This window comes from Malus sylvestris, chromosome 2 (genome assembly GCF_916048215.2).
Source record: "Malus sylvestris chromosome 2, drMalSylv7.2, whole genome shotgun sequence".
NCBI lineage: Eukaryota > Viridiplantae > Streptophyta > Magnoliopsida > Rosales > Rosaceae > Malus > Malus sylvestris.
Window position 1 is genome coordinate 5,431,271 of NC_062261.1, and position 27,398 is coordinate 5,458,668.

At 36.3% G+C, this 27,398-nt stretch overlaps 5 protein-coding genes and 1 non-coding gene across 13 annotated transcripts; all 6 read right to left on the bottom strand.

Annotated features, from left to right (window-relative positions):
- Positions 1-420: 420 nt before the first annotated feature.
- Positions 421-2,231, bottom strand: LOC126597263 (probable caffeoyl-CoA O-methyltransferase At4g26220). 5 transcript variants are annotated; one of them, XM_050264052.1, is made up of 6 exons: positions 2,107-2,231; positions 1,896-1,986; positions 1,725-1,804; positions 1,350-1,494; positions 1,144-1,275; positions 421-994 (listed from the first exon to the last, which is right to left on the bottom strand). In XM_050264052.1, the coding sequence occupies exons 2-6, from the start codon at positions 1,965-1,967 to the stop codon at positions 656-658; spliced, it is 768 nt and encodes a 255-aa protein (XP_050120009.1). In that variant the 5' UTR covers positions 1,968-1,986; positions 2,107-2,231; the 3' UTR covers positions 421-655. The 5 variants fall into 5 exon arrangements, with proteins under 5 accessions (XP_050120009.1, XP_050120003.1, XP_050120015.1 ...); XM_050264046.1 differs by having other exon boundaries at positions 2,083-2,222; XM_050264058.1 differs by having other exon boundaries at positions 2,068-2,179.
- Positions 2,232-2,317: 86 nt separating this feature from the next.
- Positions 2,318-8,199, bottom strand: LOC126597168 (uncharacterized). 2 transcript variants are annotated; one of them, XM_050263942.1, is made up of 7 exons: positions 7,960-8,199; positions 7,602-7,734; positions 6,833-6,936; positions 6,453-6,624; positions 6,183-6,323; positions 5,813-6,062; positions 2,318-5,706 (listed from the first exon to the last, which is right to left on the bottom strand). In XM_050263942.1, the coding sequence occupies exons 1-7, from the start codon at positions 7,989-7,991 to the stop codon at positions 2,618-2,620; spliced, it is 3,921 nt and encodes a 1,306-aa protein (XP_050119899.1). In that variant the 5' UTR covers positions 7,992-8,199; the 3' UTR covers positions 2,318-2,617. The 2 variants fall into 2 exon arrangements, with proteins under 2 accessions (XP_050119899.1, XP_050119894.1); XM_050263937.1 differs by having other exon boundaries at positions 5,813-6,065.
- On the bottom strand, positions 7,361-7,479 carry LOC126614105 (5S ribosomal RNA). Its single transcript, XR_007620274.1, has one exon. It is a non-coding gene; the product is annotated as a 5S ribosomal RNA (ribosomal RNA).
- A 1,784-nt stretch (positions 8,200-9,983) lies between the features above and the next one.
- Positions 9,984-12,791, bottom strand: LOC126597336 (probable phospholipase A2 homolog 1). 3 transcript variants are annotated; one of them, XR_007614220.1, is made up of 6 exons: positions 12,606-12,791; positions 12,485-12,524; positions 12,252-12,371; positions 10,753-11,094; positions 10,288-10,436; positions 9,984-10,192 (listed from the first exon to the last, which is right to left on the bottom strand). XR_007614220.1 is itself a non-coding variant. In XM_050264123.1 (4 exons), exons 1-4 carry the CDS (start codon positions 12,720-12,722, stop codon positions 10,916-10,918), a joined length of 456 nt encoding a protein of 151 aa, XP_050120080.1. In that variant the 5' UTR covers positions 12,723-12,791; the 3' UTR covers positions 10,639-10,915. The 3 variants fall into 3 exon arrangements, 1 of the variants encoding a protein (XP_050120080.1); XR_007614219.1 differs by having other exon boundaries at positions 10,288-10,557; XM_050264123.1 differs by lacking the exons at positions 9,984-10,192; positions 10,288-10,436 and having other exon boundaries at positions 10,639-11,094.
- Positions 12,792-13,595: 804 nt separating this feature from the next.
- On the bottom strand, positions 13,596-15,790 carry LOC126597395 (uncharacterized). The gene is made up of 3 exons (XM_050264195.1): positions 15,623-15,790; positions 14,948-15,146; positions 13,596-14,015 (listed from the first exon to the last, which is right to left on the bottom strand). Exons 2-3 carry the CDS (start codon positions 15,127-15,129, stop codon positions 13,829-13,831), a joined length of 369 nt encoding a protein of 122 aa, XP_050120152.1. The 5' UTR covers positions 15,130-15,146; positions 15,623-15,790; the 3' UTR covers positions 13,596-13,828.
- Positions 15,791-21,757: 5,967 nt separating this feature from the next.
- LOC126597190 (1-aminocyclopropane-1-carboxylate synthase 7-like) lies at positions 21,758-23,810 on the bottom strand. Its single transcript, XM_050263961.1, has 3 exons — positions 23,463-23,810; positions 22,976-23,277; positions 21,758-22,842 (listed from the first exon to the last, which is right to left on the bottom strand). Exons 1-3 carry the CDS (start codon positions 23,640-23,642, stop codon positions 21,981-21,983), a joined length of 1,344 nt encoding a protein of 447 aa, XP_050119918.1. The 5' UTR covers positions 23,643-23,810; the 3' UTR covers positions 21,758-21,980.
- Between the last annotated feature and the right edge of the window lie 3,588 nt (positions 23,811-27,398).

A 27,398-nucleotide genomic window follows, 5' to 3' on the forward strand; every position in this document is an offset into this window, starting at 1 on the left:
CTGCGGAATTTGAAACAATAGACATAAAATAAGGACCACGCACTTGTTCTACATTGAGTTTCAATCCAAAACAATTTAGCTGACATTTCAAATGGCTTTGAATACCTTTTTTTTCTTTTTTTCTTATAAAGGTGAAACTGCACTGATTTTTTATTATTAAAAAAAATAGACCAGTTGGTGGCTTCGCCACTGCAATCTACCATTTTCAGAAGTTGAGAAGACTTACTGAGGTATCTCAATCTCCCTGATCATCATTGTGTGAGTCATCAGCATTAAAAATCTAATTATAAAACCGCGAATACAATTCAGAAGAGAAACATACATATATGACCCACAACCACAAAGGGCCAATACAAATCTACTCAAACAAACATAAAATATACAAGACGAATCACAAAATAAACCAAGCACCACCAAAAGCAAAGGAAATTTTAGGCTTTGCTCTTTTTTATTTCACATGTAGTTTGGTCCGAAGTAGCAATAATACACCCTTATTTTACATATATTTTTACGTATTATTATTCTTATTCATGATTTCTCTCGATAAACGTGCCTTCAGATTAGTATAATACTAAATATTTGACAATATAATTTTGTAAATACGGAACCCTAGTTATGCATAATACTTGCTTATCAAGTATATTGTTCTACTAGATCAGCAAACGCGCCTGCAGATTGTGATCCCGTCGCCCAATGGAACCTGGGAAATTTCGACGCGAGCGTCAGCGGAAACCAATTCATTAAACTCAATTGCACACCGCCGCCACTCCCTTTTGGCCTCCGGAACATCCTCTTCCGGCCAAGCAACTGTTCCTCCCCAGAGTGTGTTATCATACATTACCATCCCGCCAACCTTAATCAGTTTCATTAGCCTTTCGTGGTAGTTCCAGTAGTTGTTCTTGTCTGCGTCAACGAAAGCAAAGTCGAAACTCCCTTCCTTCTCTGTCTGCAGAAAAACATGCATGAAGCAGTACCAATTTTCAAGTACAAGAAACTGAAAAGATAGAGTCAAAAACAAAGTTCAGGGAAGTGATTTCCGAACATGTCTTTTCTCCGCCTGCACACTCTTGTTATACAGAAGGAGAAAATGGGTGCGCGGTTATCACTTTCCGAAGTCTTAGAGTACTGAGTTTCTCGGCTTACGTCTTCTAAGAGTTTATCAAGAATTGGCATAGCTGGGGACTCAATAAAGTCGATTTTGTTTTCGACGCCAGCTTTTTTGATACTTGGCAACCCCATTTCGTATGCTTTTCGGTCGATGTCTATGGCCGTAATCTGCAAGGCATAATGTTTGCGGTAGGTAAACATATATCAGCTGAATTGGGGAAAGGTATGTACCAAGTACCAACCTTGCCATCATCAGGAATTGTGAGAGCCGTGAGGAGAAGAGAGTAGCCGGTAAAAACTCCGATTTCAATTGCCTTCTTTGGATTCACCAGCTTCAAGAGAAGGGCCATGAACTGACCGGAATCCGGTGAAGTGCTCATGAAAGCCCTGCACAGTAAAACTGTTGAACCCTAGATTGATCCGAGCGAAGCATAAAATGGTTCCACACAAGACATGCTACAACAATAACAACAACCAAGCCTTTCCCACTAAGTGGAGTGGGCTGTATGAATTCTAGAGCGTCATTGCTCTCGGTTTTGCATCAATATTTTTTAATTTCACAGCTTTACTGCACCTACGTTTTGGTGTAATAGTTGGAAATTAATATGAAGACTTACATGGGGTGGTTTGAAGCAGCAATCCTCAGTTCCTTGAGAGCATTTGGTTCTCTTGGGTACACACTAGTTTTCAATATATACTGCCACATTATTTAAACTCCAAGTTTAATTGTTAATTTTATGATTAGTACACAAGTAATCTCGAATTAGGAAAACTACATATGCAGTTACCTCTTGTAACTTCTGGCTCTGCAATACAGTCGGATTACCGGGCGTAATCGCCTGCTTTCGGGTTTTCTCCATTGCTCTCCTGAAAATCCTCCTACAGAAAGAAGCAATTTTGAGCTTGTAACATTTTTTGTTTTTCCTTTTTATAAGCTTTTGTACGTGGGTTTTGGCTCACAAGCTTTGTGTTTACTTTGTTAGGTAAAGCAGTTCTCACCCAGCTTCTTCGGTTGGGACCTCACGCACTTTACTGCCATCCTAGGAACATGCCATTGGAAATCGAACCACTAGGGGAATGCACCCGCCTCTTTGCACCCGAATTGTATTCCCGCCGCAAATTAGAGTAGTTTAAAATTCCATAACGGTTTGTCAGAAAAATAATCAAACGACTTACAACTCGTAGATATCATCAGTACATTAGATCCAACTCAAACAACTTACACCTCGTAGATATCATCAGTATATTAGATCCAACTCTCGTTGGCCATTTACAACGAAAATTAACAAAGTCGGGGAAAAACCTATACGTATTTATTACAGAACTCTCTAACAAATGTAATCTCATCATATTTGCAACGGCTGGAAAATATAAGACTCAATTTCGACGCGAAGTAACGATACAGCTATCAACGCTTTATTTGACAATCATAAAAAATTCAAGCATATCAAAGAATAACAAAACCTGATGTGATCACATATCCTATATATGTATGTGGTAAGAACTATGTTTACTGTCGATTCTTCCGAAGAGCCATAAACTTGGCGATTATATCATCAGAGTCTGGAAGCTTTGGGTGGACATGAGAAGCTTTCTCCTTTGATGAACTCTCAGTAGAACCTGAGGACTTAGATGTTTCAATCTTTTGAGAAATTTCGGATGATTGCTCCCTTGCAAATGGCTTTGAAGTCTCTACATGCGAGGAGGACCTCCTGGATTCCAGAACTGGTTTAGGCGCTGCTTGTTCTACTGGTGTTTGCCGCTCCTGTCTTCCTGGGCGCTCCAAACTCTTGGTCTGGGACGAGGGATTTGGTAGAGTCTCGGTGGCATATGAAGTCCTTGAAGAGGAGTTTCCAAATGACTTAGAAGTCTTTACATCTTCCGGTGAAGACCTCTTGGATTCTCGAATTGGTTTAGGAGCTGCTTGTTCTGCCGGTCTATGCCACTCCTGACTTCCTGGGTGCTCTGAGCTTCTGGTCTGGGACAAGGGCTTTGGTAGACTTTCAGTGGCATATGAACTCCTTGACGAGGGGTTTCCATGTGACTTTGAAGTCTCCACAAGTGAGGATCTCTTGGACTCTGGCATTGGTTTAGGAACAACTTGTTCTACTGGTTTATGCCACTCTTGACTTCTTGGGCGTTCTGAGCTCTTGGTCTGGGACAACGGCTTTGGTAAAGTTTCATTGGAATTAAAACTCCTCAAAGAGGAGTTTCTGTTTGAATTTGAAGTCTCTACAGGCGAAACCCTCTTGGATTCTCGTACTGGTCCAGGAGCCGCTTGTTCTGCTGGTCTATTCCACTCCTGATCTGAGCTCTTGGTCTGGGACGAGGGCTTTAGTTGAATTTCAGTGGCATAGGAACTCTTTGAAGAGGGTTTTCCATAGTCTGAAGTCCCTGACACGTCAGACACAACTGTTGTCTTTGAGCTAGAACTTCTAACAGAATTTGAAGATGGCTGTGTTCTTCTAGACAGTCTAGCACTTGGACGAGCATTGCTAGTGGAAATCTTTGTGAGAAGATCTTCCTCCGGCTCACTATCCTCTGAATCAAAGAATGAAAACGTTGATTTGGAGTTTGCCTTTACTTCAGGTCCCAATTTTTTATTGAACGAGTCTTGGTTATTTCTAACAGCTCTATGTGACACTTCATCCTCTGACGAATCATCATCAGAAGCCACATATGAGACGGGGGTTCTTGCACTCCGTTCCTGAATCAGTTTTATCGAGTCTTGGCTACTTCTAACAGTTCTATGTGACAATTCATCCTCTGAAGAATCATCATCAGAAGCCACATATGAGACGGGGGTTCGTGTGCTCCGTTCCTTGATCAGTCTTTTGCTCCCTTGCTCCCTTTCGGAGACAACAGAAGTCCTGACTGACGGAAAGAAGGAAGGTTGCTCAACCTTGGTATCTCCAGTATCTTGTTTGACAGACGAAGAGTTTCCTGATAGTTTCTTTGTATACGGTGGATGCCTTAAACCCTTATTTCGCAGCCCACCTGTCAACATCCCTAAGCTCAGCTCATTGTCAGTGTCTTCTACACAACTAAATCCCTCTGAAATCTCACTATCTTTCATAGTTTGACGCAAATTTGATGCTTGAACATCGTCCCTGGCATTTGAATCTAATCCAGATTTCCTTAGCGTTACAGATGGCTGACCAGTCGGCAATTCATCAAAATCATAGTTTTCCTCCTGGACGGTTCTATTTTCGACTCTTTGGCTTCCCTCAGGAGGTACTTCAGCAGATTCCAAATTACGAAAAGAAGGCAGTAACCCTGGCTTTCTGTTAGAACCCACATATATCTCCTCCGAGGATGAAGATCCTAATGACCTATGACTTGCACTTTGGCTCTGCATAGGAGAAATTTTAGAAACTGTGCTCTGGGCAAGCTTGTCTAACTCCTCTTCACTGTCTGAACTTGGGCCATCTGAAGCATCGAAAGCAACAGGCAACAAATCAGTTGGTTGTGGAGAGTCCATGGAACCCGCCAAATTTTCTGAAAAAACAGGAGGCAAGTACTTCACTGATGAAGAACTTAATTGTGAACTGGACTTAAATCGTACTTCATCCGTCTGTTGTCTAGAGCTCCAAGGATCTAAATCTGCTGAAGGAGAGAATGAGTTTCTATCAGGGGAAGGAAAAAACAAACTAGATTCTTGCCCCTTGTTGTCCTCCACCTCAAATTTACTTTTATCATCGTCCGAACCAGAGTCATCAAAAACCAAAGCAGCCTTTCCATAAGATTTTGTTTCCTTTGTGCTTTGGAAGATGTTAACATCGTTAACAAAAGACTCCTCAACAGAGCCATTTGAAACATTTTCATGGTCATTACTAAAATTTCTTGAATGAGAATGAGAGGAGGACCTCATAGATTGTTCTCCAGTCCTCATATCTTCCAAGTTCCCTCTTAAAACATCTTCCTGATCTTCACTACCAAAGCTTGAATTAGATTGGGAGGAAGGCCTACTAGATTTTTCTTCAGATCTCATACCGCCAAAATAAGACATGTTAGCAGGTGTGTTCCCAGTTTGCATCTCACTCCCATACATCACATCAGTGTTGCTTGACTGTCTCTTCGTACTCACTTCTCCCATAGAATTAGATTGGGAGGACGGCCTACTAGGTTTCTCTTCAGATCTCACATTGTCAAAATGCGAAATATTATCTGGTTGCACTCCACTTTGCATCTCACTTGCTTGCACATTAGTGTTGCTAGACTGTCTCTTCATACGCACTTCATCTGTGAAATCACGCTTCTCGGTCTCAGATGACTTATTTTGAGAATCTCGGTCTGCCATTTGGTGAGGATATCGATCTTGCATTTGGTGACTACTCGCAGAAGGAGCATTTGTGGAAGTTCGACTAGAAGCTAAGGAAGCTGACTGGCTAAACTTATCCCGTGACTCTGAAGAATGTTTTCTTGAAAGTTCAGCAGCTGCTCTGGCAGCCATGCTTGCCATTTCTGCTGATTCAGCAGCTGCCTGTGCTGCAGAAGCAGCATCCTTAAAATGCATGTTCCAGCTCTGCCTACCTGGTGAAGAAGAACTTCCATCCTCAGGAGACAAATGCCTATATTCCATCCTATCATTTTGATTTCCTGTGTGGGAATGTCAAATTAAGAATGAGACAGAGAAGAAAATCAAAATACCACTTGTAAATAATAAACTTATTAAATCACCATCTTCCAATGACTATTAACGTACCTGAAGATCTCACTTCTGAATGAAATGAGCCAGATGTGGTTGCTTTGTTGGAAGAAACATTTGAAGAAGCAGAATCCTGAAAGCGAGGTGAAGATCTTGCATTCTGCTCGTTAAAGTTCGAGGGTGGACCATAATTCCCATAATTTTGAGGTGGAACCTGAGCATTAGAAGGTGCCTTGACATCATGATTAGGAGGAGGTGGGCCAAGATAAGGTTCCGCAGGAATTCTACCAAAAGTATTTGACCCATTCTGCTAAAATGTCAAAAAAGTATATCAATAAACGGACATGTCTTAAACAATGAAATGTAGTTCTAGTTCTATGTTATCTCAAGCAATGAATGAACCAGGCTAGAGGGGAATAAATCTTACCAGCAGGTCCTCTGGAGGCTTGGACTCTTTCTCCTCAAGTGCTTCAGGATCCCATTTGACGTTATGTTCCTCTGCTATTGCAGCCAAGATTTTCATCTTGGCAGGGCCATCGGGTGATTTGGTAGATAACTTCTCCACTAACTGACACGATAATATATTAAAAAATGATCAATAAAACCAATCTACTGAGTGTTGACTTTTGACAATGTCTCAACCATCTGCAATTGGTTTCCATATAAAATTATCCAGGAAATTGCACAAGGTACATACCATGCGACTTACGCCACAATCTGGGCGCAATTCAACAGCGTTAGAGATAAACTCCTTTCCATATTTAGCTGTGAAATGCTTGCGAACATCGATGAGTTCTGGTATGTCTGCGCATCTTGGAGATGCAAATACTACACTTGTAATTGCTTCCTTCAGATCAATGGGGCAGTTTCTGTCAAAATATAAAACAAATCCTTAGTTGCAGAAACAGTAATATATGAATAAGCTATGAACCTACCATAAAATACACAATGTTAAAGGTAGCACTGACAAAGAACCACGTAACTGATGCATAACAAAATACTGCTAAATTTAAACATAAGAGCATATGAATGAATAAAAGATGCCAAAACAATTCAAGATTTAATAGATTTACATACTTTTGTGACTCAATCATAGGCAAGCGTGCGGCAATAAGCTCGCAATATATCTCGATAAGTTCGAATGCTGCCTTTGTCTTCTCTTCTCTGACCACATGTTCAACCTGAGATACAGGATTCGTGTAAAAGTCAGCAAAAAAATGTATGCTACCACACAGGAAACTCCAAAAAGTAGAGGCTGCTACTATAATCAGACGTCAAATACAAATAGCCAGGGCAAGAAGTTCCGTTTTCTAATTCATTTCTTGGCCTTTCACGACTGCACCGCCACACTTTAAATTGGCAAAACTGGGTTTCCTCGCCCGTTAAAACCAGTTCAACCAACATAATTGAAAAACAAAACATATCAAGACCTTCCCAAAATGCAATATTCATAGAACAGGTCCTCCAAATTAAACAAACTATTGAATAATGCAAAATCTAGTTGCTCTGGACTCGAAATCTATTCGCCATTAGAACACTTATTGTCAAAGCCAACAACAACAACAACAAAGCCTTTTCCCACTAAGTGGGGTCGGCTATTAAAAGGGGATGCAACACGAGGACTTCCCAGGAGGTCACCCATCCTAGTACTACTCTCGCCCAAACTCGCTTAACTTCGGAGTTCTGATGGGATCCGGTGCATGTGAGTTGGTATGATCGCATCCATCAAGAAGCATACTCTACCGTACAAGACCAAAACATTGAATTTAAAATCTGAAGCAAAGAAAAACCAAAAAACAAAGAACTTCAATTGTAAATAGATACGAAATGATGATCAAAGACAAACCCGAATTCTCGCAGTCCGGTCCTGGCCAGTCTCAAGCAACTGGGCCAATTCCCTCCTTATCTGCTTCACCTGTGCATCCTTCTTGTTCTTCAATAGCTTTATCCGCGAAACCGCAAGCTTCAATGACGTTTTGCTGCACCAAAAACCCGCCAAAATCCATCAATACAACAGTAAAATTTCAATAATTACACAATTTTCGATGACAAAGACTCAAGACTCTACAGTAAGTCAACCCGCGCAAAATCATCACACAGTTACACAATTATGTTCTAATTCTCCTCTCTCCTCACCAAAGATTCTCGGAAACCAAACAGGTCGTTAAAATCATCAAAAAAAAAAAAAAAGAGAGAAAAATTACCACTTGGCAGGCTTGAAGCTCTTGTGAAGCATGGTGGATTCAAGATTTGAGAACCTTCAAAACCGAAAGCTCTGAACTCGCAAAATTTATACGATTCTTTCTCGGAGCGTAGGAAATCGAGATGGCGTTTTGATTCGGGCGAAGCGTGTGAGAATAATTGGGATTAGGAAAAAGGAAAGAGACGTGGATTTCTTAGAGAGAAAGGGACGTGGAAAATTGGAGATTGAAATTTCGCGGAAGTTTAATTTTTCCATGGGAAAGCTATGACTTGGTCGGAACCTTCCATTAAATCATTCACACAATACGGATCCTTGAAATTTGATTTAACGGATTTTTAAGGGAACTTTAACGAAAAGCTCCTGATACTGTTCACTCTAACGAAAAACCATATTTTTACACTAAAAAGTCAATCATGGTACTATTTACTTTACCCTTTATTTTGTCCTTATCGTTAAAACTCAAAATTTTCAAATCATTTTCATTAGTTTTCCTTATTTTTAATCGCTAAATCAAATTTCAAAAATTTGAATTATTTGATAAGAGAATCAGATGGAAGGGATCCGAATATGATCATTTTCAAGTCTTCTCCTTGGTCACGCGGTAAATATAAAATGTGATTGAGTTTGTGTGTGATGGGGTGCAGCATAAGGACAGTGAGGGCGTCTTTGGCTTTGACTAACTTACCCTTTTGTGCTTTTTTTTTTCACAGTGAATAAAATAATTAAAGTCTTTGTCTTAATCTTTTTATTTTTTGGTAATAAACTCTATTTGTCTTTATTTTTTTGTTCTAATCGATTGCCTTTTCTTTTTGTTTTTATCTTTTTGTAAATTCCTTTTTCTTTCTTTTGAGGGTAAAATTGTATTGAGATCAATGATATCTTTGAGGTAAAAGGATGTGGACACCAGTGTAATTACGGATGAAAGTATTAGTGATGCAAATAATATCGTGCTAGATTTATAGATATATTGATTGATATTGCTTATGATATCGTGATAACTAATCTTTCTGGTTAATAAATATGAGGATTAGATTTTTCAGCTTCACAAGTATCATTATCTTAAAAAATATGTTATCAATCATCAATCAATAAATATTCATGTATAGACAAATACTTTAATCCTTGAGTGCATTACAAGTAAACAAATATTGTAAACGATACATAAAGTTTTGATTTGAGGAGGCACTTAAAGTTGGAAGTGAAAGAATGTGACATATGCTAACGCTAAAAAGGAATCATGGAATCCATGTGGATGGACAGATCACTCCAATTATTATAAGCACTCCCTATTACGTCTTAGAGAAATTTTTTATTGTATCAGACACACGGTCCGGTAAAAAAAATGTTATAATACAATTTGTAAGAAACTTGAAAAAAAAAATTTCAACCATTGTATTAAGACATTTAATGTACCAAACCGTATCACTTGCACATTGAAAAAAAATTTAATGTCTTGAATTTGTCCTTGCGTTAAAAAGTCTTAAATACAAATAGTTCGCTTTTCCATTAATTTATAAAATATAGTTAAAAGATTCTGAAACTTTATCAATCTTTTTGATATGCACAAGAAGGAAGTTTCCTAATTAATTAATTAATTATATGATGAAATTGGATTATAACTGACCCTGCAGAATTAGGCTCATCTCAACTTCTTAAGCTAGCTGACCTACCAACCATACATAACCTAACTTCTAACTTACAAATTCTGAATTTTGTTACTTGTCATGGCATTGGTGTCATTTACAATAGTCTCATATGAGTCGTTTTTTGTTGTTTTGTCACTTGTTCGCATCCGTTACAGTTTCTCACATATAAGCTCATGTGTCAATTGCATAATAAAGCAAATGCGAGAGAAGCATATGGTGTAGGCAAGTTTTCTCCACGCAACTCTCTCATATGAGTTGAGATATAAGTCAACCGAGGATATAATTTCATGTACGGTACTTCATGCCGTTCTTTTACATCACTTGTTGCGTGATGAGAAGAGATATATAAAAACCGAGATATCTCCAGGACAGCCAAGAATCCGTCGACAAACGCCACTTTGGCTTTTCAAAGAATAGAGCCAACTTGTGAGCAAGAATCCACCAAGTGGGATGGACAAGTTAGAATGCTAGCTAGATATTTCATACAACAACATTACAAGCCATCTAACTGCAGAATGTGCCCGGTTTAAATAATAATCCCAGCAAAAGTTGTTGCTTGTGTGCTTTCAGGTGGGCACCAACTTTCTTCTGCACAATATATACAATAGCAGGCACATCACTAATCCAACCTTCTCATGGGATTTTACATTCGTCATAATCTCAGTCCGTGCGGAAAAACTTACCTGCAACATGTTGAATGCAACATTGTCTCGGTCTCTCTTCTCATGTGCCAATCACAAGAAGTTCGTGACGCTTCAAGAAATATTGGTAGTCATATGAGCAGTGCTGGTGGAAATCATTTTAGGATGATCTTCCTCAGCCTCACTATCATCTGAGTTAAACTAAGCAAACAAGGAGCTTGAGTTCGTCTTCATTTCAGAGGCCGGGTCACCAAGCTTCCGCTTAGTTCCGCTTCCAAGATAAACCTAAATACCGACCAAGATAACATTGTTCTGGACATAACCACAAAATGATCACACAAAAAAAAAAATTCAGAGCGAATCCAACTCGCTTTCTGTACATTATAAACAACCTAAGAAAATGAATTTTTTGGGATAACCAATTGTTGAATTCATGTCAATAACCACAAAGTTGTAGAATAAGAATCAATTGTAAAAACGAAGGTATAAGAGTCAGTAACGCAATACATAATCAGGTAGATGTAGATCCGAGGATCCATTTACTCGATCATAGTTAGTTCATTTCTGTCAAATGAGTTCCACTCCCATTTTTCGGGTGTTGGAGATAAATTGTAAGTAGGGGTGCTATATATGATTCTACTCCTGGGCAATGTCTCTCTTCTTCGGCAAATCACAGTTCAAGCTTCGAGTTACCAAACTGGCTCAGTAAGATAGCCAAATCCATACCCTGTACCATAGTAGGCACAGCGGTATCATAAGGACACTGCTTAGAAAATCCAACCTTCCCAGATTTATGTACTTTCTTTATGCAGCGCTTGAACTTCTCATGGCATTTAATATCAGTCATACCTATAAAACCAACATATTACTAGATCAGAGAACTTTCATCTACAATCATCCACATACAAACCAGCAACAAAATGGCAAGAACAAACGACTGTAAGTGCACAGTTCACGACGAACTGCTACTCTATAACATATTCAACTTACATTTGCCCAAGCTGTCTTCCGTTTGTTAATTATAGTTTATAGGCTTGGTAGTTATAAATTGTGTATTGCTGGTTGCACCAGACAACCAACATATCAACCCACCAATTGTGCCCTCAAGTATAAAGTACCTTCTCACGGGGAAATATCCCCGCTCTCACTATCTCATTAATCATGAGGATATATCCTTCTTCGGTTTAAGTAACTCTCCTGAGGGATAGGAGCTCACGGGGATATATCATATATTCCCACTCTCCATATCTTATAGCGCAGCAGGCCGAGAATTTAACCAAGTACAAGTTTGTTTTCGTTCATGATTTTGTATTCTTCGGCAAAATAAAACCCGAACTCTTTCAACAGAACAAGACCACAAGTTTCTAAGAAATCATAAAAAGGATCCGAAACTAGTGAAAATTGGACCGGGAATTTTTTGAATGACTGGACCAAAAAGTTTTCGATTATAAATCCCAATTCATCACTACGTTCAAATAATCGAAAGATTGATTCTTTTTGCCATCAAAAGGCCACCCACATTTGACATTTTGTTTCCCATTCATCCAAAAATAAAGTTTCTAAAGCTTATCAAATCAGTGAAGTGTCTGAAACAACCACATAACTGCAGCAAAGCGAAAGCTCCGACACCCGAATCATAAAAAAAAGGAGTTTTAACAAAACACTCCGATACTGTTCACTTATAACGAAAAATCACATTTTTACCTTTAACTGGCACTATTCACTGTACCTTTAAAAATGACTTTTTGTTAAAAGAGAAGTTTTTTTGGACTTTTCTTTAGTTTCCCTTAAAAAAAAAAAAAACTTTAACCAAAAGCTTATGTACCGTTCACCTTAACATAAAACCATATTTTTACACTAAAAGTCAATCATGTTACTATTCATTTTCTCCTTTATTTTGTCATTTTCCTTGAAACTCAAATTTCCAAATCATTTTCATTAGTTTCCTTAAAAAAAAAATATGATACTTTGTACTTCCAAAATTCGAACAAAATAAAAATTGTTACCCTTTTTGCCAACACAATCATCATGAATCTTGCAGCAAGCATCAAGATCATCGCAGGGCTGCTCTCCCGGGCAGCCGGTCCACCCTACCCCGCAGTACTTCCCGTATCGAATCCCAACCGCTAAATTTACAAACATCAACACGAAATTAAACAAATAATTAAAATCAAATATAAATTTTAAATTAATAACGAAACAAAGTTGAGTTTCGAGAAAGTATAGTGATTGAGCTTACAATTACAGTTCTCCGCCACGCAGATCCGGCTGCAAGTCACCTGAAAGTTCCAGAAGCCTCATTTTATAAACAATTGACTCAAATTTTTCTTCCAAATTTGTGGGAAGAGATGATATTTTACCTCGGAATCATTGTTGGAACAGTGGGCGACGAAGGCGAGGGAGAAGATAACTACGGCGAGCGCGGCGGCGAACCGTGTCATGCGACGGAGGCCGGCGTCTCGCGGCATTGATGACATTGTTGTCGCTCGCGTTTTAGCTTTTGCGCTCAACGATATTACCAGAAATCGAAGCCCTCGGCGCCTCCGCCCTCGAAGCGTTTCCGCGTAATATAGTTCGCTAGAATGACGTCGCCTGATTTTACTGAAATACCCTTCGCTGGTCGCTGCCGTTTTAATTAGTATTTTTGTTTTTGAATAAAAATTAATTTTCTAATAAGACAATCTTCAACCCTTAGGTAAAAGTTAAATTTTTTAGCCCGAAAAATTTAGCTTTTAACCCAGAAACATTTTTCCTGCTCCAACCCTTCTACCCTAATTGGCCCAGAAATAGCATTTGGCATTTAGCCTAAAATTTTAGCATGGGTTGGAGAGTGTTTGGAGGGGGTAATTTAGGGGGTAATTTGACTTTTAACCCAGGGTTGGAGATGGTCTAAGAGAACTTTCCTTGATTGTATTCAATTTTGTTTTGGGAGATAATTTATGAGTATGTATTCATAAAATAAATTATAGGAAATTAAAATATTATTAGTATTTCGAAATAGTCATTATGGTCTATTCAATTGAACTCATAATTCATTAGATACCTTTTATGAATGTCAACTAAGTATCGTAAGTAAATTACTCCTGGTTGTTCAATCATTTGATAACCATGATAACTGTGAGTCAGAAAAGTTATAGTACTACATTGGTTAGGATAACCAAACGTGAAAATTAGGAACCGAAATTGTGATGCAAAAGCAAATTGGTCGGTTTCCGACTAACTTTCCGTTCTAACCATCGGGGTTCGACGCCCCCGTCTTCTTGATCAATCCCGGACAAGGGTGAGCTACACCTCAAGAAATTTGGATACAAAGCTCCATTGATGGATAGAAAGGGTGAATCCAATCAGCATTGTGAAGTATTTATCATCATTCATGATTAACCGAACAATATCACATTCAAGTTACTTCCAAATACATTTGATTATTATGGCTGTCAAACTTGCCCGCCGATTTCTCAGCTTCAAAAATTCGTCTAGGAAAACAAAAAATCGCAAGTACAGTTGCTGCGGTTCAGATCAACCCCAAATGACGAGAGAGGCTTACCCGTGCAATGCCTAGAAACATTTTACCATATGGTTGCTCTCAGACATAGTAGCCGGTGAAAGTAAATCCCCTTCCAACGATCTCACCTGCACAAAACCATGCAAAGCACTCCAGCCCAAACAAAGCAGCAATTCCAGCATCTTCAACCTTCACCTCCTTTCTGTTCTTCCACAAATGCTTGACGTAATCAACTTCCTTCCAGAATGACTCAGTACGACCAGGAATACTGTACGGAGTGGAAATGAGTCAGTTATAGTAATACAACTAAGATGTTGTTGCAACGAAAAAGAAAGAAAACAGATGCCGTATTAGATGCATTCTGAATGATGGTTTCTCAGTTGCAGAAATATAGCCAAGAGCTTTGAAAATCACAATAAAAAATAAGATTGTAATTCAAGCACGTATCCAAATTATTCAGACTATTGTAATAAGTTCTGGTGCCACGTCCTGGAAGCAAATTGATAACTGAATACCCGGTGCTAGACTATATGCAACACGAGCAACATAGACCTCACCCAGTTTCTAAAGCAATTGAACACTTCTAAAAACTTACTAGCACAAAGGAATAGGAGCAAAGACAATGCACTTTTCTAAGCTTCTTCACAGAGCACATTTATTATGGAAAAAAAATAGAAAATTAAATGGAGGCAATACAAACAAGTAACCCAATCTACATACTTCTCCTTCAATTAAAACATCTGCATCAACATCAAATTCAAGCTTTGGAGCTTTAAAAAGTTGCTTGCTTTTCTTTCGTCTCAAAAGAAACACTACTTAGAGAAGATAAATGGAAAAAATCTAATACGCAAACATGTATTAAGATGTAAATAAAACATTTTCTTCATGCAGTTATACATTTTGATCCTAATGTTGGCAAGAGTGGCTCAAAAATCATGTACCCTATCATACATTTTAGTTACCACGGTCAGGCTTTTTAGGAAGTAAAAAATGTGCTGAAACTTTCAAAATAAGGCTGTGAGATAATGGAACATATCGTCTACAAGGATGCAGCAAAGTACTAGCAGAACTAAATCAAGAAGAGCATTCAGTCAACATATATGAGACTTCTTTAATGGTCTTCAATCTACAACTCGTACCAGACGCAGCCAAGTAATAACTAAATTCAGTCCGTAAACAGAAAAGGTTCGGAAATATAACCTAGCAAGTCGAGTGTAAAGCAATTGCTTGGACAACTCGTTGCACTTCTCCACGGTTGGTGGGTGTTGAATGTACTGCTTATTCTCCTCTAACAACTGCTTGTAGTAGGTACTTCCATACTTGGACACCAATTGTGTTGCTTGACTAGCCTTAGATTGCAACTGACGCAACTTCGATGCCATTGATGCCCAAATCAATCCTGAGTTCACAATAAAACCAATTACATTACACAATGATCAGAAATTATAGTAAACCAACTATAACTTAACAAAAATAAGTAATCTCACCACCAAAAAAAAAAAATTTCATCATTTTGCAACAAGGACAATAAACCCATTGCCTTTTTTCGACATTTACATTAATCATAAGTTCTATCGGCCTCAAAAATGAAATTTGACAATTGGGTATTGAGCTAAAACCCTAACCATCGAGATTCAAACAAAATTAAATCAGCAGTAAACTTCAAACGCTAAAAATAATCAAATATTTTCATCTGGGTCTAAAACCCCACCTAAAACACACAGATGTTCATGCTCCAATTACAAAATCAAAGCGAAACACCGAAAGGGTCAGTACTAAATCGCAAGATCTAAACGAAAAAAATGCTGAAGAGCCATAAGAAAAATCAACAGATGGTGAATTGAAGAACGGAGAGCAAATCTGAAGGGGGTTTACCTTCGCGTTCGTGCTCTTGGATTCGAATGCAAATCCAAAGAGAGAGAGAGGGGAGAGTTAGACTGTCGAGTCCTTCGCTTCTCTTTGTGCTGCGGAGCGGTACGCGTGCTTATGGTCGAGAGAGCATGCGTTTTGAGACCAGAGTTTTTATCATTTGGGCTTTTTGCTTTCTATTGAGGGTTGTTACAGTAATTCTGGGAAAAAATGTGGGCTTTCATTTTGCCATCTCAGCTAGCATAGACTGAATCATTTTATCCATCTTGATAGGCCCATTTTAGAATGCCCAAGGCCCATTTTCTTAATTAAAAAAATATCGCCTTTTGCCAACTTTCTAACTTTTATAGGTGGTATACCACATCATGAGTTTGCCAAGGAGAAAATCAATGATGACGATGTTTGCCAATGTCGATGCTCATGCCAATGCAGAGTTTCAATATCAATAACAATGTGAAGCTTCAATACCAATGACAATACAAGCTTACAAATAGATTGCTGATGTTGAATTGAAGATGACACATATCGACATTCATCTTAAACCAAGCACGAGTACCCAATGTATGTCCAAGCCAAGCATCACGTTAGTTTCATGACCGACAATCACCCTTAGATCAAGCATTCGCGGCTAATGCTTTTTGCCCACTTTTCCAACACTTGTCAAACTTATGGTGGTATACCACATCATAAGTTTGCCAACGAGAAAATCAATGACAATGATGTTTGCTGTCGATGCCCATGCCAATGCAAAGTTTCAATGTCAATACCAATGTAAACATCCAATACCAATGACAATGCAAACTTACAAATTGACTGCTAATGTGAGCTATAAACAAACAAACAAGCTGATGTGAATTCAAGATTTCGCATATCAACATTCATCCTGGACCAAGCATAAGTAGACAATGTAGGTCCAAGCCAAGCATCACCCTTAGTGTCATGATCGACAATCATCCTAGACCAAGCATTCGCGGCTAATGTTTGCCCAACCAATCTTTTACAACAACAGCTTGAGAACTCCAGTAAGACACTATCAAGAAACCAATAATTTCTTCAGTAAAAGAACACTAGCAAAAAGAAGTTGAACCAATTAACCCAATAAAAAAAACAAAATTGACACATGAAAACAAGAACAAGGAAAAAATGGAAACAGAAACCCAAGTAGAAAATGAATCTACGACAAACTCTTATGAAAATCTACGGTTTAGAACTCGAGAAACTAAACCAAAGATAAAACATAAGAGGCGAAGAAGCGAGAAACAAACCGATACTAAACAAGAGCAGATTGAACTAGATGGATCCAACTCAGTTTGATACCATGCATGTTAACAAATGAAAGGACAAAAAGAAGAAAAACTAATTACGAACTCTAATTATTATTCCTTTGACTAAAATAAAAAAGAATGATGACTACAAATTGTCAAGACGGCTACATAAAAACTAAATATTTTAAGACGGCTACCTAATTTTAAAACAAACAAGAAAGAGGTCTTCAACTCAAATAACAAATATTGAGCAATCATAATCTTAAAAAAAAAAACCTAATACAAAGAGTACTCTAACGTAATTGTAGTACTCTAACGTAATTGTAAGTATTCTGAGATCTAATTATAAGTATACTAAAAAAAAACCCTAATACAAAGAGTACCCTAAAAAAACCCTAAATCAGAGAGTACCCTAACAAATAAATACTAAGCAATCATAATAATCGTTTAAGACGGCTACCTAATTGTAAGTATTCAGAGATTAATCGGCTATTCAGCTGCAGGCATATATATTGTTCAATAAAAAGAGTTGTATATCCATAGACGAGTGAATTCCTTTACTTTCCGTGCACATGATCAGGGGAGTGACCATACTAACCCATAAAAGGAAAGATTCACATAAGTATTTTAACATTTTCTGACCACCATCATGTGCATCAGAAATCAAACTCATGATTTGTCATGTGGAATATGAACTGAAATTTGTCTGGCAAACGTTTTAATTTTTTTATTAATTATTGACTTAAATATCAACTAAAAATGAACGTACTCAAGCATCACATGATAGGAAGTTAACAACATTGTAAACCATACATATATTACATGCTAAAAGACATAGTAATCACGTACAACATTATATCATGTATGTAAGTATACATTTACATGCTAATTAAACTATTTAAACCTGGCCGGCTCAACCCTAATGGCCAAATGCCCCTATTGTATGAGAAAGGTTGGCATGAAGTCTTTTCATGGAAATATAATTCTTGCTTCTTGCAGTAACTTAAAGTAAAAAAAGTTAGAATTTATAAGGTTTTATATCAAAGGTTGGCATTCAAGGGATATGTAAGAGCAATTTTCTCACATTGCACCTTATGGTTTTGTAATTGTATCAATTTTCTCACGTTGCACCTTAAGATTTTGTAATTGTATCAATTTAATGAGTTTTTTTAGTCAATTTGGTACAAATGTGTCTTACATGTCAACCCAAATAGGGTTTCATGCTCATGTCATCAATTTTATGAAGTTTCAAATAATTCGTTAGACAAAAACCACAAATTCCTATAGTTTTAAAACTTTCTTGTCTAATGTGAAAAAGTAAAAACCTTGTGACCTGCTAATTTGAAAATAACCCCAAACCTAGCTAAAGGGTGTAAAATGTAGTTAGACCTATTTTTTATTTTTTATTTTTAAATATAGCTCTCACTAATCTAATACTTGAAACATTATGAATCAGCTTGATTAAGGGAGTGATTGATCCAATCCCATTCTTATTCATATTTCCCCCTCTTTCGCAAACTTCTGGGTTCCATAGACTTCTCTCATTTCAAGTAACATATATATCATCAAATTTACGATTTTCTTGATTTCAAGTAAGTACGTAACAAATCATGAAATCATAATAATAGACATAATCTTGGATATAAGCATTAAACAAATATAAAAATGAATCCTAAAAAGAGAATATACATAATTATTTTCAGTAGCTAGTTGATACACCAACATCTTATAATTATGCCAACCTTCTAGATATACCCTAGCTTTTTTTTTTTGGCAACTAGATATATGCCCTAGCTAGGTCTCTATTTCTTCATTTCAGGCTCGTATTTCATATTGTATGTTCTAGATTCAATTTCTGGCGTTAATAAATTACACGATGGTTGTAAGAGGAGGCTAAACTAACTTAGTGAATTTTCCCAGCCCCAAAAGGGTGGCTCCTTCCTCTAGTTTTTTTTCTTATATACTATTGCGTTTTTTGAACGAAATATATACCATCACGATTGAATAATTTGATTGTGATCATTTGTGGACCATTGCTCGATATGGCAATTGGCAGTGCGACTATCACGGCACTGACAGCTTTGCACTTTACAGCATTCGTCGATAGATAGTCTACTTTCAATATATATAAATTAGTAGAACTCAGCTGAGACATGATGAAGCTTGTTCAACGTTCATGGCAGAAAGACTTTAATCAAATGTAGTAGTTGGCTAAATTGGTTATTATATGGATCTCCATGCTTACTTGGCGGCTGATGATTGCCGTCGTGAGCCACATGGGGATGATCTGGCGGACTGTGATTGATGAGTTTTGTGGGGTTTGGTGTAACCGTGTCCGTGTGTGTCAAGATATATTGTCAACAAGCAACTCTGCCACGGAGGAGAAATCCCAACCATTATATTCACACTAAACCCTAGAAATCAATAGATGAAATTAAAGGATGAAAAACAAATATTGATGCTAGATCAAATGAGAAACAAAGCTGGCCCTGAGAATTTGGGGATTCTAGGCGAGCTTTCAAAGTGGAGCCAGTTCTTTGACCCTCGTCCTATGTACAATGATATGCATAAAAAAAAATTCACTAAATACATGAAAAGTCTATTTCTACATCAAATATCATTAAAATTTAATATCAAAAGAAGAAAGATCGATATACAAATATTTTCAATTCCTATGATTTTATTTTATTTTATATATTTTAATTGAATTTGAATTGTATATATATAAAAGAAACCTATAAGGGAAGGGATTCTTATTTTTTTATTTATAAAAATGGGGATTAATTGTGGAGTCCACACCAAATCAAACTTTAACGATCCGAACCATCTATTTTTCAAGTTACACTTCATAGATCATCCTTGCAAAGTATTAGCCAAATCGGAAATGTTTAAGACATCTAATTGAGTTCAAAGAAATTAACAAATACTTTGTTATATAAGAAATAATGAAATTTTATCTTGGTAATTAAATAGTCATATGGTTTAGGATTGAATTGAATTTTTGTAAGGATGATCTATGAAACGAGACTTACAAAATAGACATTCGGATCATTGAAGTTCGATGTGGAGTGGGCCCCACACCTAATTCCCATTTTTTGAAAAAAATGGGGATCCCTTTGCATAAAGGGCATATGTGTGTGTGTGTGTATTTATATATTTGGGAGCCCTAGGCGAGCGCCTACTTCGGACACTCTCAAAGCCGGCCTTGATGAAAAACATGGTTGAATTGGTGAGGATGTTTTGTAGAGAGAAACCCTAACCACATTGAATCACCCTTAATAGAGTAGGAAAAATTAATGTGACATTAACATGAAACAGTCGGCATGATATTGAGTTTCTCACAGAAAGACGACAATTCTATATTATTAAGAGGAGAAAAAAAAATACAAAAGACTTATCGTGGAGTGTCGTTGTTCCCATGTATATGAAATGACATTATCATTATGGTCGACACATAAAAAATGATGTTATTGAATTTGACTTTCCTGAAATTCAACCAATTAACAATTCACGTACACTTTCATACACATATGTTTAATTTATGGTTAGCCCTGAAATGAAGGGCCAATTCGTAGATATATAATATCTCAATGGAAGACAGTTTGATGAAAAATGCTTGAAAGCTGATCATGAAAGAGATTGAATATTTACTTAATATGCACAAATGGCTACTGTATTAAAGTCAAATGATATGCCATAATAAATATTAACTTAATTTATCATATGATAATGCATGAGTCTTTATTTTTTGTCAATATGTAATGATGTGTCTCTTGACCAACTAATTAGTCCCACACACACATATATATGTGGATTTAGTCAAATTTGTTAGACTGTACTCTGAAGAAATTAAGATTTCACCATAAAACTAATTGACGATATGAGAAGTAGTCTAACCTCTTTCTTATAAGCTATTGCATGATTTGGTCCTCACCGATGTGGGATTTTGTCCTCACATTCTCATACTTTCTACACTTGAGTTCAAGTCTTCCTCTTCATAATTTAGACTAATCTAATGTAAATTATTGTTTTAATTTTAAAATAATAATAAATAAATAAACTATAATTACACTACATAATTCTCTTGAAGTTATCTTTGTGCTTGATGTGCATCCTTTCTGGATCTCCCATTGATTTTCACATATATGATAATATTTCATGGCTTCAATCAAATTATCAAATTACGGAGATGTCGATTAGATCATTTTATATGAGATCCTCTCTGAATTTCTGTGTCTGGGGTTGGCAGACTCAGAGATATGGACCACTTATTTTAAACTCTATGGGCCCCATTAGCTCATTATACTAGCCCACCTTACACAAATCAAAGGTCTGCATGTCTCTCTCCCTCCCTTGAACGACCTTGAATCTCTGGATCTGCAGGCTCCGAATTTCGAGATCCGAAGACTATATCGATTCATTAATATTATGCTATTGTGTGTGTGTGTGTGTGTTGGTCTGCTCAAATGTGTATCAAATGGTATCATGTGGTGGACCAGCCATTTGGTGAAGCATGGTGCACAATGCTTATAAATATTAAGAAAAATCATATCTTAATCAATTAACAACTACATCTTGTTTGTTAAAATGATAAACCCTAGCTACTACATCTTAACCACGTACGCGCACAAGGTAGTGTATGAGCAGTATATGACATTATTAATAGAACCCAGATCTTTTTCATGATAATCGGAAAGCAACTTAATTAAGCGGAGTTTGTCATTGTCATGTGTTCCTTGCTGCTTTGATTAAAGGTAATTTGGTCTCTAATCTCTTTAGTTGTTAATATTCTCGACCCCACATTACTGTATTTTAAAAAAAAAATCGTACTTTTTAGAAAATAGAATGCACTTTTAGTGCAATTGAATGTATGAATAATTAAAAACTGAAAATATATTACTTTTACAACTTGATTTTCTGTGAAACTTGCTTTTCCAAGCAAGAAAACAAGGATGTCGTTTCATCCAATATGATCTACAGTATGTGTATGTAATGAGACAAAATTCCAGTTCCTGATGAACTAGATATTGTACTCTTTAGAATCAAAATGGGAGAACCATTCAAAAACCTAAAAGGAACATTAAAGAGAGAAAACTAGATTAATTCCTGCTTCTCTCTCTTTGTTCCATAAAATTATGTATTCTCTTAAGAGCAACTTCAAGTGTCTGCTCACTCATGTTTGCAAAACAAACCCTAAACCAGCCTGGTTCAGAGCAGTGGCATGAAGAACCAGGAGATATATTTAACTTCACTTCATACAGCATAGAGTCCCAAAGAGCCAATTCACCTTCTCTTGTTGGTTTCTCCAAAAGTGGACTTAAATTCATCCAGCAAAACAACCCGGCATTGCCTGTCAAACACTCAATCCCCGATTTCTTCAAACCCTCGATTATCATGTCGTATCTCTTCCTCAGTCTCTCTCTATTTGTCTTTATGTAATTTTCAGTGAATTCCTTCTCAGACAACATGGAAGCCAAGAGATGTTGTGTCTGAGAAGATATCAGGGTGAAGCTAGACATCCTTCTTGCTGTTGTCACAACCCTGTCGTTGTAAGAGTACACGGTGCCAATACGAAAACCCGGAAGGCCTAGGTCTTTAGAGAGGCTATAAACTATGTGGACTCTTTCTGCATCCTTGTACTGCCTGTCTTCAAGAATCTCTGCAATGCTTATGAACTCGGTGGATGAGAAGGCAGAGCCCGAGTAAATTTCATCAGAGACAAGATGGATGTTTTCCCGGGTGACAAAATCAAGAATCTCTTCAAGGACTGCCCTTTGGACTGTTGCACCTAAAGGGTTGGAAGGATTTGTGATGAGTACACCTCTCACTCTCATGTTCTTGGCTTCTGCCTCTTTGTATGCAGCATCCAAAGCTTGAGGAGTGATTTGGAAATTGTTTGAGCTGCCACAGTGGATTGGCACAATATTCACACCAGTCCTCCACCTCAAATCTCTATCAAATCTGTAAAACAAAATTTGAGTAGGCATAATTAGTTTTTTGACAATTTGACAAAATAATGCCAGACTGTCTGACTAGGGAACATTTTCGTAACTCTGAATGGCATTAAGTTTGAGTAGTGGAGGAGTATTCTTACCCTGGATAGTATGGGGTTGGAACAAGCAAAGCATCACCAGGATCAGCTATAATGAAAGTTAATAGCTCATTGGCTGCAGTTGCCCCTGCAGTTAGGACTATTCTATCAGGGTCAAATTTGGCCCTTCCTCCTCTTATTTGTTCCATGAAACTTGCCATTGCCTTTCTGAAAGACAAAAGACCATGGTAATCTTGAAACAAGGCATTTTCTCTAAAGCCAGACACTCCTTTTGATGCCTTTGCTCCCCAGTTGGAAGCTTCTGAATGCTCTTCCAAGTATTTTTCCAACACATCGAATGAAACCTATTCAATAAAAAAAAAATATTAGGTCACAATTCTTAAAATAAAAAACATATTAGTATTTTTATCTTCTCGGTTTTGTTGAGCACTACACCCTATCAATAAAATTCTCTTGTACCACCAAGGTTTCTTTAAAAAAAAAAGAAAAGAAAGCAATCTTCTTCTTCTGGATTTTGTTGAGCACTTACTTGATTCTCAGCCAGTCCCATCTGTATGACTCCTGATGGGTTGCTTGATTCATCGTAAGGGTTTTCGTCATATGCTTTCCAGCCTGCAAAGTATGGAGAGTCTTCTCCATGAGTATTAGAAACAGCTATTTTTGATAGCCCAACAGAAGGCGGCTGCTGCTGCTCAATCTCTATACCCATGGATGCTAGCTAGCTCTGTAGCAGAATTAATATTCGGGCTTATCTTGATTTTCGAGGGCAAGGATTTTCTTTTGAGGAAGCTGAAATGACTAAGGGAAGTGAGAAAAGAGAAGAGAGAGCTGTTTGAATGAAACCCTCTCAAAAGGCCTATTATATATAGGAAGAGAAGGGTTGCGAGCTTTGAGATACAAAAAGGTCCCCCCTTCTACTTATATATATACAATGGTTGGTCAGTCTGTAATTTGACCAAGCTTTCTTGATCTCAATGATCCTAAATCATACAGATCGAATATGCTAATTAATATGGTAGTTGTCTTGTCTTCATAATTTGCTTTAGAATAAAGGTGGCTGTTAAAGCGTTGTTATTAACATTCTAAAAAAGTTACTATGCAATATCTTCATTTGAAATTACAGTTTTTTAAAATGCTAATAACAATTTGTTACATATAAATTTCAAATGAATGTCGATACTTCTAATCAATCAAATTGTTGTTTCAAATGGTATGGTTTTGTAGTTAAATTATTGAGCAATATTATACTTATCACATATTTGCACCTCATTTTAATGTCATATATGACTTTTTATGATTAAAATCAGACTTACCACTGCAAGTGGCTCTTTCTACAATGGTGAAAAATTGTTGTGCCCTTGCATGACGGCATGGGTTCGAATCATGGGTTCGAATCCCGTCATCAGCTAATCTAACATTTAACTTACTAACTCTATCGCTTGACTCAAAAAATAAAAAATAAAAAATCAGACTTACCACATATTTGTACTACATTTTAATACCATACGAATATTTAAAGAAAATCCAATGAGATAAAAAAAAACATTCAATTGAAAGAGATAAAATCATCATCCAAATATTACAATGACATAAAATCACTAAATGACATTGTTTACACATCCATTATCACATTATGTGACATTTAAATGTGGTATGGCTAACATTTACTCATTCAATCAACATCGTAGCTCGGAGATAAAATGACCGTTTAATAAAAATAAAATTATTCATTTATGTGGCGTATGTACATCATTTGCTACATTATGTGGTATTAAAATGTGATAAGACTAGAATAACATTGTTCTAAATTGTTTAACTATAGTCACTTAATACTATGGTCTAATGATATTCTTTTTCACTTCTAAGTGAGAGGTCTTAGGTTGGATTAAAAAACTGTTTAACTATAATACTATCAATATATATAAGTTTTGTTTTGGTTATAATGTATAGGAAGAAAATATCAATAGAATACCCTTAATAATATGAATTCATATTCATAATGGCTCACATCACCAACAATCGCAATACCTAACGCAAGAGAAATGGATAAAACAAGGAACCTTTGCCGAGCAACAAATAGTAATTACTGAGAGTATATTCCGCATTGAATGCTTCCCTATAGTGCATATTGGTTTGATGACGAAACCACAATTTTTTTTCAGTAATATTATTCTAAGAGAGATTATATTCGTACATCTTAAATTACTTATTTCACACCCTTTTAATTTTTTAATATTTTCTACACATCACTAACACTTGATAGAAAAATATTAAAAAATAAAAAAGGTGTGGAGAAAAATAATTTGGATTGTGTGAATATAATCTCCACCAACATTGAGTTTGGACAACGCCGCTCTTCTTTCTCTTGCTTCTTGGAGTGGCTTAGTTGCCGTGCTGCTGTCCTCAAGCATGGTCAATTTGATCTTCTTCTTGTCTTTATCCATACTATTTGGCTTGCTAGGAATTCCCTTCTTTGGAATGATAAGCAGGAGAACCCCATTGTGGTGAGTAGATTGGCGGGCCTTTTCCTATTGGATTTTGTGTACAACCCCAAATTGCTCCTTGCCCCCTGCTTTCTCCTTCTCGATGGTCTCTGCCGCCCCCAAAGTAGATTAAGATAAATGTCGATGCTTTTTTTTGTTCAAATTCGAAGTGTGGGGGTATCGGTGTGGTTTTTCGTGACAAAGCCGGTAGCTATGCTGGAGGTTTTGTTTGCAAAATTCCTCATGCGATCGACCCCTATACTATCGAGATTCTAGCAACTCGTGCAGGCTTGCACTAGGCTGCACAACGGCATTGGAGGGTAGTCATTCTGGAGAGCAATGCCTTACAAGTGGTCCAAGCACTGCATAGTCCCCATTGTGGCGTTTCTGCTACTGGTTTATTAATTGAGGATGTGAAAGCCAGCTTGCAGAGTTTTGCTACAGTGAAAGTAAATCATATATGTACATCCACCAATGTTGTAACGCATAGTATGGCTAAATTGGCCTTTAGTTCTACTGTTCCTAGTCTTTGGTTTGAGGTGCCTCCGGTTATTACTATTCAGGATGCCCTCCTACATGATTGTATACTTCATTAATATTCTGAATAAAACTGCTATCGTATCTTCTTCTTCTTAAAAAAAAAAAAGGAATCTTAATGAAACATTCCCGGTATTGTTCACTTTTAACGAAAATGACATTTTTTTACCTTGAAAAGTCACTCTTGGTACTATTCACTTACACCTTTATTTTGTCATTTTTGTTAAAACCTAAAGTTTTTGAGAACTTTTCGTTAGTTTTCTTAAAAAAGAACCTAGAGACTTAATAATAAGAAGGAGAAATTAGGTTCTCATCCTTCCTTTTGCTACTCCATTGATTAAAATCCTATTCATTTTCAATTTTTGATCAAGGTCCTTGGGTATTAATAACATCATTAATTATTTCAATAATAAAATATTTTTATTTCTAAATATATTCATTTAATGTTAAAAATGTTACAATTAGTATATTTATATTTATGACTAAATTTGTTATCATATATTTTTAGTTTTAGTTTGTACCCATTTTTAATTTGCAATCCTTTTTTAATTTTTACCACTTTTTTTTTCAGTTTTAATTTGTACCCATATATTAATTTCATTTTCTACCCATATTTTTTTAAGTTTTATTTGTATTTGTACCCATATTTAAAAAAAAAATTATTTGTACCCATTTTTTATTTTACCAAATGTAACAATGCTAATTATATGTACCCATTCATTTAATTTTTTCAAAATTTTAATCTTAAAATGTACTCATTCTTAAATATACCAATTTGTTATATGTAAAATGTACCATTTTTTTTATATAAAATCTATTCAATTTTTTTCTAATCCATTTTTAAACTTATATGGGTACATTATTTTTTATTTGATTTTAAAATGTATCAATGTCAAGTTTAATCGAAGAAATTTACTAATGTTATTAAGCCTAATATTTTTTTTTTTTTTTTGTGATTTTGAAGAATGTACCCATGTTTTGATACAATAATTTTTTGGTTAATTTTGATGAATGTACCCATGTTTATATACACACACACACAAAATAATATATTTATATTTTAATATTTTTAATCCCACAAATTATGGTTTTTTATTTAAAATCTCATTTATATAAACAACTAAAAAATTTAGTTTTTAATTTTAAAAATATAGTAACGTACATAGAAATAAATTATCACATTAATTTCAGGAACTTCAATAAAAAATTGAAAACCAACAAGATTTCAATCAAAGAATATTTATAAATAGGGACCGCATCCAAAGTCTCCCTAATAAGAAATATACATAATCGAAAAGTTCATAGTTTCCTTGTCTGTAAAGCAATATATGTAAAATAAAATAGATAACAAAATTAAATAGAAACTAACAAAGAATCCTGCATCGTTTATTTTTCTTTCTTTTTTTTTTTTTGGTAAATAAAAAGAATGGGATGCCTCCGTGCAT